The sequence below is a fragment of the Onychostoma macrolepis genome, chromosome 20 (assembly GCF_012432095.1).
Source record: "Onychostoma macrolepis isolate SWU-2019 chromosome 20, ASM1243209v1, whole genome shotgun sequence".
Taxonomy (NCBI): domain Eukaryota; kingdom Metazoa; phylum Chordata; class Actinopteri; order Cypriniformes; family Cyprinidae; genus Onychostoma; species Onychostoma macrolepis.
In genome coordinates, this window is record NC_081174.1 from 14,201,567 (window position 1) to 14,213,971 (window position 12,405).

The 12,405-nt window shown below is 37.9% G+C and overlaps 1 protein-coding gene across 3 annotated transcripts in view; it reads right to left on the bottom strand.

Moving 5' to 3' along the window:
- The window catches only part of daam1b (dishevelled associated activator of morphogenesis 1b), an 83,310-nt gene that overhangs the window by 17,192 nt on the left and 53,713 nt on the right, over window positions 1-12,405 (bottom strand). For all 3 annotated transcript variants that reach the window (XM_058755565.1, XM_058755563.1, XM_058755564.1), the window contains exons 4-14: window positions 9,825-9,896; window positions 8,998-9,092; window positions 3,246-3,579; window positions 3,044-3,154; window positions 2,726-2,829; window positions 2,561-2,627; window positions 1,890-2,007; window positions 1,539-1,677; window positions 1,291-1,349; window positions 451-638; window positions 41-349 (exon numbers count right to left, since the gene is read on the bottom strand). In XM_058755565.1, the coding sequence (XP_058611548.1) occupies window positions 41-349; window positions 451-638; window positions 1,291-1,349; window positions 1,539-1,677; window positions 1,890-2,007; window positions 2,561-2,627; window positions 2,726-2,829; window positions 3,044-3,154; window positions 3,246-3,579; window positions 8,998-9,092; window positions 9,825-9,896 (1,596 nt within the window). The remainder of the gene's footprint in view (window positions 1-40; window positions 350-450; window positions 639-1,290; window positions 1,350-1,538; window positions 1,678-1,889; window positions 2,008-2,560; window positions 2,628-2,725; window positions 2,830-3,043; window positions 3,155-3,245; window positions 3,580-8,997; window positions 9,093-9,824; window positions 9,897-12,405) is intronic.

Sequence of the window (12,405 nt, forward strand, 5' to 3'; positions counted from 1 at the left end):
GGATGACCCAGTCCGCTCCTCTAATCCATGCCACTCTCACCTCAGACAGCTTGGCCCAGTTGAAGGACTTGAGTGGATTGGATGGCTGAGGAATGTTTTTCTTCTTCAGGGACGGTCCCATGGGAGCTCCTGGCGGAGGCGGAGCTGCACCAAAAGGAGGGCGTCCAGGGGGTGGTGGGGGGCCGCCAGGGGGCGGTGGTGGAGGCGGTGGCATCAGAGCACTGCCTGGTGGAGGAGGTGGTGGAGGAGGCATCATGCCACCCGGTGGAGGTGGAGGAGGCGGAGGGGGCAAGAGAGGACCTGGAGGACCAGAGATGGGAGGACCTCCGGGAACACTGGCTACTTGTCTCTAGAAATACAAAAGGGATGAACAGTGGTTGGTCTTTATGTTTACATGTTTTTGTATTATTATTATTATTATTAATAATATCTGAGACATCATTAGCATACCGTGCTGAGGTCATGTAGTCTGGAAGTCATTTCCGTCACCTGCTGCTTGACTAGTTTATGTTCCCCCATTTCTCTTTCTAACTTCTCTTTCATCTTGTTGAGCGTTTGCATCATCTCCTCCTTCTCCTGAGTTTTTGCGTCACACTCTCGTTCCTTCTTTTCCAGCTTCTGTTGAAGCTCATGGTGGTCTACAGGACAAAGAGTTTTAAAAGGTCAAAATGTTATCCGTCTCTACAATAAAGACACTGCATTCCAGCCGACTGAATCAAACTGAAATAAATAGGCTACATTCTCGTGTCAGAATTAACATAATTATGAGATGACAACTCTGAGAATCTATTCTGAGCTGATGATGTTCTCAGTTTTAGAAATTATTAGTTTATATGGCAACGCTTATAATGCCAAATAGAAAAAAGTGGATACAAATAGTCTGCAAAATAAATAAAATACACAAAATAAAAATCTGCAGAATGAATGAATAAATAAACAAACAAACAAATTTTATTCAATGCTAAAAAGTACAGCTAAAAATTGTTTCATGAAATAAAAAATAAATAATATATAAACAAACAAACATTTTATTAAATGCTAAAAAGCATAGATAAAAAGTTTCATGAAGTCATTTAGCATTGATGTCATGACAGCCAAGTTATTAAAATTCACATGAAATTCAAGTTCTTAAGTTGTAATTTATAGGTTGCCAAAGACATTTTTAATCGTTAAGTCAGAATTTTAATTCCTACTTGATGTGAATGTATTAAAAGTTACAGAGAATTAAATCTTAATACAAAAATGCTGTCTGTTGTAAAAGAAACATCAATGTGTACAACATGTGCTGACCTTTACGCATTTTTTCCGCCTGTTCCTTCCACTGTTTCACCTCATTTTCATTGACAAGCCTAAAAAAGGGTAAGTGATGTAATTTAAGGAAAAACTCATTATTTCAGAACAGATCTTGGTTTATTTGGCAAAGACTTAATGAGGGCATTAAAAAAAACTCCACCTAATATAAATACACTACAGCAACATATGGATGCCAAAGAAAATCAATTATGATAAAGTTGCCTGAAAAAAAGAGGCAAACTCACATTCGAACCACATTCTTTACGTTGAAGTTTTCTAATGGCGTGACATCAGGGTCATGACCTTTGTCATTCTGCAGGACCATCTGTTGGACAATGCGGTCCAGGAGCAGCCAGTACTGCACTGTGTTGCCACTTCTCTTATCTAAAACAAAGTGCAGATTCAAACATTTAATTCAATTCATTCTTAATACTTAATTCTGACTGGTCATTTGTGGCATTAAACTGAATAGTTTTTGCATTAATGACCAGCTGACTATACATCATCTTTCATTTATAGCATTTGGTGGGAAAAGTCTGCATAGCTTTGTTTCAGTTCAAAACGATCAAAGTCTAAACAATAAGGTGAACACTCACGAGGCATGAGCAGGCAATGGTGAAGAATAGACATAAAGTGCGGATATGCATCTGTGTGGGCCAGCTTCTTCCGTACAAGCTCAAAAACTTGTGTCGCACTCTTCGTGTCAATATGGATCTGAAAAAATGTTTATATATTAGTAAAATATATATATATATATTAGTGCTGTTAAACAATCCAAAATAAAGGTTTTTGTTAACATAATATATGTGTATATTGTGTATATTTATGTATATATAAATAAATACAAACACATGCATGTATATATTTAAGAAGAATATGTTATCTTTATATATTAAATATAATTATATATAATATAAAATATAAGAATATAAATATATAACTGAATATACATGTAAATATGTTCAAAATACTGTATATACTGTATGTGTGTGTATTAAATAAATATACACAGTAGACATGTATTATGTAAACCAAACCTTTTTTTTTTTGCGATTAATCGTTTGACAGCACTAATAACATATATATATATATATATATATATATATATATACAGTATATGCGTATATATGTGTGTGTGTGTGTGTGTGTGTGTGTGTGAGTGATTACAATTTTTAATTTACAATTTAATATATTAATAATTGTAAACAATATATCTATACATAAAATATAAAATCATTATTAGAATTATTATTTTTAATCTACTCACAGTCTCAAAGCGCCTGGATAATGTAAGCTCATCATCATTTCTCAGCATCTCAAAGTAATCCAAATGCCTGAGAAGACAAAAAAAGAGATACAGCAAAATCAAGATGCTCAAATTTGCTGATAAGACTCCATTAATAAAGCTTAAGTTAGCAATTGTGGCCCTTACCTGTCTAAAGTAGAGTTTTCATGTGACCTGAGTTTGTCGATGATGGGCTGAATCCCCAACATGAGGAACTCGTATCGCAAATGAACCCGGAACTCAAGGCTGGCCTATGAGTTATTAAAGAAACACCTAATTATTGAACTTAACAGAACTGTGTGTTTTTATAAACAACAACCTCTAAAATGTGAACTATGGGATATACAGTACTATTTCTTCGAGGGCAATTAGGAGACTTATTTTGGTAGATGTTTATATACTAAAGCACAGATCTGGACAGAGTAAATTAAGATGTGTTAAAATAGTGCAACCAAAATGTCTTACTTCGCCAGCTCCTTGGCTTAAAACAGCATTAATGAAGGACATAATGGCCGTTTTCAGGCTGACCTCGTCCCTGTACCGTCCTGTGCTTTTGTCCAGATCATTCAGCAATGTCTGTGACAAAAGAAAGATGACAACGGGATTGACATTTATCCTGATACAGACTTTCTTGATGTTTTATCATGCTATAAACAAACCAGCCCACCTGAAATCGTGTGCGCTCACAAGAGAACTTTTGATAGTGCAACATGGCCTCCAAAATCTTCTTGTGGCCTCCCGGCACTAAACACACGGCACCCATGATCTCCAGCACCGCCACTTTGGTCTTGATGTTCTCGGTGGCCAGACTCTGAGCGATGATATTGATGCTCTCGGAGTGAGAGAGCACGTGAGCGCGACCCTGGGAGTTGTTCATCAGGGCTTTGATGCAGCCGATGAGGGAAGTGTGGATCTGAGACTCGGTGGTCTCGTAATCCATGCTCTTCAGGAAGTTCAGGATGCATGTCAGGCCGTCCATATCGATGAACCGTGTTACAAACCTATAAGGAATGAATTCAGCTGTTCGTTAAAGATCTTTCTCACTCACTAAATTTTAGAAGTTACGATAGAAAAAAGCTTTAACTTTAAAGCTGTCATATCATAGATGTTTTCATAATTTTATTTTTCCCAGATGTCCACTTGCAATGCTTTCTTTGAAAGTTACCATATTATTTCCTAGTATATTTTCTTACTAATTCAGAAATTATAAATAAATAAATAAATAAATAAAAAGAGTTTTATATATATATATATATATATATATATATATGTATATATGTATCTATATCTATATCTATCTATCTATCTATCTATCTATCTATATCTATATCTATATCTATATCTATCTATATATATATATTAGTGGTGGGCGTTATCGGCGTTAACGTGCTGCGTTAACGTGAGACTCTTATCGGGCGATAAAAAAAATATCGGCGTTTATCTATTCTCAAAGTTGGGTTGGGAGCTGGGTCTATACTACGCAAGCTATGATGACTTTCACCTTGATATTTTAGCGCGGATGTATACCTAGCCGATTGCACTGTAGGGGGCGAGAACGAGTCTTCGAACCTGTGTGCATGCGTGCTAACATGGATGCAGCTATGAAGCCGCCGGGTTTGCTTCAGGGAAAATTTATTTTTAAGAAGCTTCCCAATGGAAATCGGCAAGTCATTTCTGTTTCTACGTTACATGGTCGCGCTCTCTGTATCGCGCGCACAGCGGAGTTCCGCCTCGGTTCGCACACACACACACACAAACAAACGTAAGCGCACACACAAGTGAACACACTCCCACTCCTATTTGTAAATATTAAGTAGCAAAACGTCTATTTAAATATGACTTCTGTGTGTCTCTGTGTTAATGTATGGCGCAGACGCATGGGTTTGTTCACTACTCATACAGAAGCCCGCGTGACGCTTGCGGCGATATTAACGTCTGTCGTCTCACTAAATGAGGACGTAAATACATGAACAACATCTCCAGAACTGCTCTGAGAGTCACTTCATGAGCATTCGAGCGTTTCATTTGAGAAAAACTATCCTCACGGCAACCTGTCAAAATAAAAGTTCGGTTTCACTTGAAGACATTGGGCAGAACGTAATAGGCTACTACTACTAAAACTATTAAAACCTTATCTTTAAGGAATAATCATACAATGTCTTCAATGTTATTATCAATATTAAATTCTTGATGACTGCTAGTTGTTTACTTATCTACTTGGCAGAATTCAAATGAGCCATTTTAATCTAGATTAATTCCAAGATTACAGTGAGATTAATCTAGATTAAAAAAATTAATCTATGCCCACCACTAATATATATATATGTATAACTTTAGTCCTGTATTTATTTTTATTAATTTTTTTTTGCCCTTTATTTATTATTTTCTGTGTTTATTTTTTACTAAATTTATTTAAAATTTCTGCAAGATTGGGCCTCCAAAAGACAAAATTCCAAAAGATAAAAAATGTCATTATACTGAATAAAAAATATCTAATATTTCTTATTAGAAGACATACCTAATATGTCTCTTTTTCTCTAATATCTCAATTTCTTGTCTAACACATTCATTTTTATATAGATTTAAATGTAAATATATGTATTTAAAATAAAAATATATTTATACTTTTAGATAAAAGTTTCATTTTATTTATTAGCAAAAGTGAAGAGATGACAGGAAATGATGGGGAGATGATGCAATGGGACTGCCACATGACATGGGTTGGATTCAAACCCACAGTAAATTTGCAACATGAGCACCAACCCAAGCATGTGTGTTAACCGCTAGGCCACCGCTCTGAAAACAATTTGTAAATCTGAAAATGATTGACTCCACAAGGAGGTGATGAATGTGAAATAATATATCACATCAGTAGCTAGACTGATTTATAGCCCCAATAAAGCACTTGACTTTAAATACAATTGCCTTAAGTTGTGAAAGGAATGGTTTGATATGCAGCCTGAATGTTATTAGGCACAAAGAGGGCTGGAGTGCTTTGACCCGAGCTCCGCAGAGGTCAGTGCTGATGACCTGTGACCCCAGGATCAAATGGTGAATGCAGGAACCACTAATCAAACACATGTGTGTGATGAAAGTAATCTCATTTGCATAATGAGACCCAAAGCACACACCATAAGGGAAGCGTTTGTTTAATAACAGAGTGAGGTGCTTGCCAATGGAAAAATCATTGACGTGTTAAACTATTGCCCTGAGACAGCTGTCCTTATCTTCAAGTTAAAGCAATAATATGAGCTTAGAGAAAATATGAAGATATAAAGTGAACCAAAAAAGAAATGTTTTAAAATATTATTGCAATGCAAAAATAACTGTTTTCTATTTTTCTGTTTACAAAATAGGTCTCTTATGCTCGCCAAGGCTGCATTTTGTTTTACAGTAAAAACAGTAATATTGTATATTATTACAATACAAAATAACTTTTTCTATTTGAATACATTTTAAAATGGATGTATGTGTGTACAGTGGGTACAGAAAGTATTCAGACCCCCTTAAATTTTGCACTCTTTGTTATATTGCAGCCATTTGCTAAAATCATTTAAGTTCATTTTTTCCCTCATTAATGTACACACAGCACCCCATATTGACAGAAAAACACAGAATTGTTGACATTTTTGCAGATTTATTAAAAAAGAAAAACTAAAGAAAGTCAACCATCACTGCAGCCCTCCACCAGTCGGGGCTTTATGGCAGAGTGGCCCGACGGAAACCTCTCCTCAGTGCAAGACACATGAAAGCCTGCATGGAGTTTGCTAAAAAACACCTGAATAAGATTCTCTGGTCTGATGAGACCAAGATAGAACTTTTTGGCCTTAATTCTAAGCGGTATGTGTGGAGAAAACCAGGCATTGCTCATCACCTGTCCATTACAGTCCCAACAGTGAAGCATGGTGGTGGCAGCATCATGCTGTGGGGGTGTTTTTCAGCTGCAGGGACAGGACGACTGGTTGCAATCGAGGGAAAGATGAATGCGGCCAAGTACAGGGATATCCTGGACGAAAACCTTCTCCAGAGTGCTCAGGACCTTAGACTGGGCCGAAGGTTTACCTTCCAATAAGACAATGACCCTAAGCACACAGCTAAAATAACGAAGGAGTGGCTTCACAACAACTCCGTGACTGTTCTTGAATGGCCCAGCCAGAGCCCTGACTTAAACCCAATTGAGCATCTCTGGAGAGACCTAAAATGGCTGTCCACCAACGCTTTACCATCCAACCTGACAGAACTGGAGAGGATCTGCAAGGAGGAATGGCAGAGGATCCCCAAATCCAGGTGTGAAAAACTTGTTGCATCTTTCCCAAAAAGACTCATGGCTGTATTAGATCAAAAGGGTGCTTCTACTAAATACTGAGCAAAGGGTCTGAATACTTAGGATCATGTGATATTTCAGTTTTTCTTTTTTAATAAATCTGCAAAAATGTCAACAACTCTGTGTTTTTCTGTCAATATGGGGTGCTGTGTGTACATTAATGAGGAAAAAAGAACTTAAATGAGTTTAGCAAATGGCTGCAATATAACAAAGAGTGAAATATTTAAGGGGGTCTGAATACGTTCCGTACCCACTGTATGTGATAGCAAAGCTGAATTTGTATTACTCCTGTCTTCCCCGTCACATAATTCTTCAGAAATTATTCCAATATGCTGATTTGTTGCTTAAGAAACATTTCTTATTATTATCAGTGTTGAAAACTGTTGTGCTGCTTAATTTTTTTCAGGACTGATGAATAGAAAGTTCAAAATTTATTTGAAATAGAAATCTTTTGTAACATTTTAAATGTCTTCACTGTCACTTTTGCTAAATAAAATTATTAGTTAAAAATAAAATTTGAACAGTAGCATAAACACTTAAAACCACATTTCAAATCCTATGAGTATCTTGATATTATATAACAAAATACCATTATATATATATATATACAGTATACAGTATCTCACAGAAGTGAGTACACCCCTCACTGAATTTTATTATATCTTTTCATGTGACAACACTGAAGAAATGGCACTTTGCTACAATGTAAAGTAGTGAGTGTACAGCTTGTATAACAGTGTAAATCTGCTGTCCCCTCATAATAACTCACAAAGTGAGTACACCCCTAAGTGAAAATGTCCAAATTGGGCCCAATTAGCCATTTTCTCTCCCCGGTGTCATGTGACTCATTAGTGTTACAAAGTCTCGCTCTCACTCTCTCATACTGGTCACTGGAAGTTCAACATGGCACCTCATGGCAAAGAACTCTCTGAGGATCTGAAAAAAAGAATTGTTGCTCTACATAAAGATGGCTAGGGTATAAGAAGACTGCCAAGACCCTGAAACTGAGCTGCAGCATGGTGGCCAAGACCATACAGCGGTTTAACAGGACAGGTTCCACTCAGAACAGGCCTCGCCATGGTCGACCAAAGAAGTTGAGTGCACATGCTCAGCGTCATATCCAGAGGTTGTGTTTGGGAAATAGACGTATGAGTGCTGCCAGCATTGCTGCAGAGGTTGAAGGGTGGGGGTCAGCCTGTCAGTGCTCAGACTATACGCCGCACACTGCATCAAATTGGTCTGCATGGCTGTCGTCCCAGAAGGAAGCCTCTTCTAAAGATGATGCACAAGAAAGCCCGCAAACAGTTTGCTGAAGACAAGCAGACTAAGGACATGGATTACTGGAACCATGTCCTGTGGTCTGATGAGACCAAGATAAACTTATTTGGTTCAGATGGTGTCAAGCGTGTGTGGCGGCAAACAGGTGAGGAGTACAAAGACAAGTGTGTCTTGCCTACAGTCAAGCATGGTGGTGGGAGTGTCATGGTCTGGGGCTGCATGAGTGCCTTGCTAAAGAAGCTGAGGGTAAAGGTGATGGACTGGCCAAGCATGTCTCCAGACCTAAACCCTATTGAGCATCTGTGGGGCATCCTCAAACGGAAGGTGGAGAAGCGCAAGGTCTCTAACATCCACCAGCTCCGTGATGTCGTCATGGAAGAGGACTCCAGTGGCAACCTGTGAAGCTCTAGTTAACTCCATGCCCAAGAGGGTTAAGGCAGTGCTGGAAAATAATGGTGGCCACACAAAATATTGACACTTTGGGCCCAATTTGGACATTTTCACTTAGGGGTGTACTCACTTTTGTGGCCAGCGGTTTAGACATTAATGGCTGTGTGTTGAGTTATTTTGAGGGGACAACAAATTTACACTGTTATACAAGCTGTACACTCACTATTTTACATTGTAGCAAAGTGTAATTTCTTCAGTGTTGTCACATGAAAAGATATAATAAAATATTTACAAAAATGTGAGGGGTGTACTCACTTCTGTGAGATACTGTGTATATAAGTGATATAAGTGATCAAATACAAATTTAGGGGACTTATATTTGATAAAGACAGAGCGTGTGTATCTATTTGTGTTACAATGTGCAGACCTCATAGGTTGTGTCCGCAGTGCCGTTTTCAGGCTTTCAATAGTCTTGTTGCGTTCCTCCTCTTCTTCCTTCTCCAAGGCCAACAGAGTTTTCCTCTGTAAAATAAAATGAGATACCATTCTTACACTAGAGGCTTACATGTGTTATGTACATTTCTAACCATGGATATTACATATCACATGCTTTAAAGGGATAGTTCACCCAAAAATTTAAATTCTGTCGTCAATTAGTCCCCCTCATGTCGTCCCAAACCCGTAAGACTTTCGTTCACCTTCGGAACACAAATTAAGATATTTCTTAATTTCTGCTTTTTGACCCTCCACAGACAGCAAGGGTCCTACCACGTTCAAGGCCCAGAAAGGTACCAAGAACATCGAATTGTCCATGTGACATCAGTGGTTCAACCGTAATTTTATGAAGTTATGAGAATACTTTTTGTTGCGCAAAAAAACTCAATTTTACTAAACAACAATTCTTCTCCTCTGCATCACCCTAGTGCCTGTTCATAAAATTATGGTTGAACCATTGATGTCACATGGACTATTTTGTCAATGTTCTTGGTACCTTCTCGGCCTATGGAGGGTCAGAAAGCTTTCGAATTTCATCAAAAATATCTTAATTTGTGTTCCGAAGATGAATGAAGGTCTTATGTGTTTATAATGACATGAGGGTGAGTAATTAATGGCAGAATTTACATTTTTGGGTGAGCTATCCCTTTAAGTCCTCAACATCCAATGGCAATATAAAATGTATAATCAGTTATTAAAAGAAGACGAGTTCATGAATGTTAAAGGACAAAGAAAAGTCTTCAAAAAAGACATACTTACAGCTGCCATTGAATTGAGCTGGTCAATGTAGTACTCTGGCCAGCTAGTAGCACCTTTATTCTCCTCTTGTTCCTGAGAAAAATTTAAAAAAAGGATCAAAAGGCACAGAATTAACACACATCACCTTAAAAATCTATCTTTGAGACATTAGTTTAAGCATGTCAGCATGAGTATATAAAAAAACCAAACATAAATACAACTCTTGTTTTCACTTCAAGCACACGTCATTAATCCACGCTGCCCTCTGCATGATGCCGGGACACGAGATGTGTGTACACCGATCAGAGCCCACACAACAGGAACATGACACTGGGAATAGAGGAATGTGAAACAACATATTGGGAATGAGGTGAGAAGGAATGTGTGGTTTTGGGATGTTATTGGGAATGACATCATTTGGACGCTTCGGTGGGAATGAGACGTTCCCGAGTCCACAGCAATAAAAAATGATCTTTATCTTGAAAAGATCTTATTTTGATACCGACCAGTTGTGTGAAACCAAATATTCAGCTGACAAAAGCGTGAACTGGCTAATGTGAGAGGCATTTATTTACTCTGTCGCTCATTTTGCCCTTTAATCTGTTTTTTTCATATTATTTCTTAGTAGTTTGAAGCTGGGATTCATTTCATATCTCATTTCACTTGAGTAACATTTATTGCTTATATGTAACCAAAGCAAATCAAACATGCAATAAGATTCACACTGCATATGTTCCCATGTGATCATCACATGTACCCAAACATACAGATTCAGAAAAAACAGATTTGAAACAGAACATCACACTCAAAGCGCTGGCAGAAATAGCACACGCTTTAAGTAGGCCAGCCGAGATTCACAGACACTAGAGAAACAACACGGATCCCAGATTGAGCCAATGCCGCATTAGCACAGCTCTGAAGAGCAGAAAATGCAGTATGATTCAGAAGACAAGAAGAAAAGTAGGGAGCAACATAGGGAGTAATGAATCAAAAACGAGTGCAACTTGTAAAGTGTGTCGACTTCCTTCTCAAAACAAGCACAGGCTGCCCGCACGGCCACTAATAGGGAGTTTAATTGTAGCTTCTGTTCACCGAACACACAGGAAAGGAAAAAATCTGGCATGGCAATGAGCTCCTTTGCAGCAACTGCATGGAACGTCTCACACCCGGCTCTGCCAAGTCTTTTGGAAGATGATGGCAGCTCACAAATGGGCATCTGTTCGGACGAGTGGGGAGTTTTGGATGCCGGACTGAGACCCCTGATCTTCCACTGTCCTGCATATTTCTTCTCAACTCCCCACTCACCATTTGGCCTTAATGAGTAAAGCATTAATGTGGATCTCTGGCAGGACTCACTCTCATGCTGTGGAAGGACTTTCCTCTGCTCTTATCCCATGAGCACTTCATTCTCAGACAGACATGTCATAACGACTGTTGATATTGTTGGTTGAGGTTGGTTTGGAGGGACGCCGTTTCTAGGAACCAGCCGTGCTTCAATGTGTTCAGTTCAGATAATTAGAATTTCAAGAAATCAGATAACAGGAAGATGAATCAGCCCAAAGATCTGAAATACCTAACTGACAAGAATCAACAAGCAGTTTAAAGCTCATTTTTTAAATAACCACCAAAAATGAGCTGAACAATCTTAATTGTTGCATAGCAGTCAAGTGAAACTAGCCAGCATATTTTGAAATACCACACAAAAAATGCTGGATGGAAGCAAAAAGATAAAGGCCTATTCACACCAAAAAGTTTGTTCTGTATGAATATTCAGTGTGATTTTCGAACATGATTTGTCTGTTCAGAACAATGTGCAAAAAACAGCAGACAAGCTGAATGAAAATGCAATTTCACTTTCTGACAACAGGCTGCTCTTTTAAGCAGCAATACCCTGGTTACCCTGGTACACAAAGCAGCACAATTTTCCATTTCAGACACTCGCTTGTCATGGAGAAGAAAGGAAGTCACACAGCATTTACGTGATTTCAAACTGCCAGTCAAATTTCTGTATTCGTTATGATGTTTATCAAACAACACCTAATACAAGAGAACAGAAACAAGATTCCAAATTCTTTCTCAGCTATTCACTGTTGTTTAGCAAAATAGTTGTCATTTTACAGCAGTGAAAAAAAACTTACCACAAAAAAAACTGCATTTTTGTTTTCTTTCTTTTGGACAGTTTTTTGCATTGCGATGGAAAAGAGTTTAGAAATAAAAAAAACCTTGTCATAAAAACTCTCTTTGATGGCATGCAAAACCCATTCATTGAAATTCAAGTGTTTATCACACCGAACATTCACACTAGAATTTGTGTACAAAAAAATTCTATGGACACTGCAATGCTCATAATATGACATCTCGTTCACTGGCGTCTTAAAAAACAAAAACAATTCTGCATATAATACATAATTTTACTTTACTTCACTGCATTGCTCCAATCCTGAAGATTGAAAAAAGTAGCATTCTGCTAATACATCACGCCAATGTTGTATTAGACACACATCTTCTTGTCATATGAACACCGAACTTGAACTTTGGAATACACTGGAGCTTACGTCTCCTGTCTCCCACATTCGCAAGTGTATAAATGGAAGTCAATGGA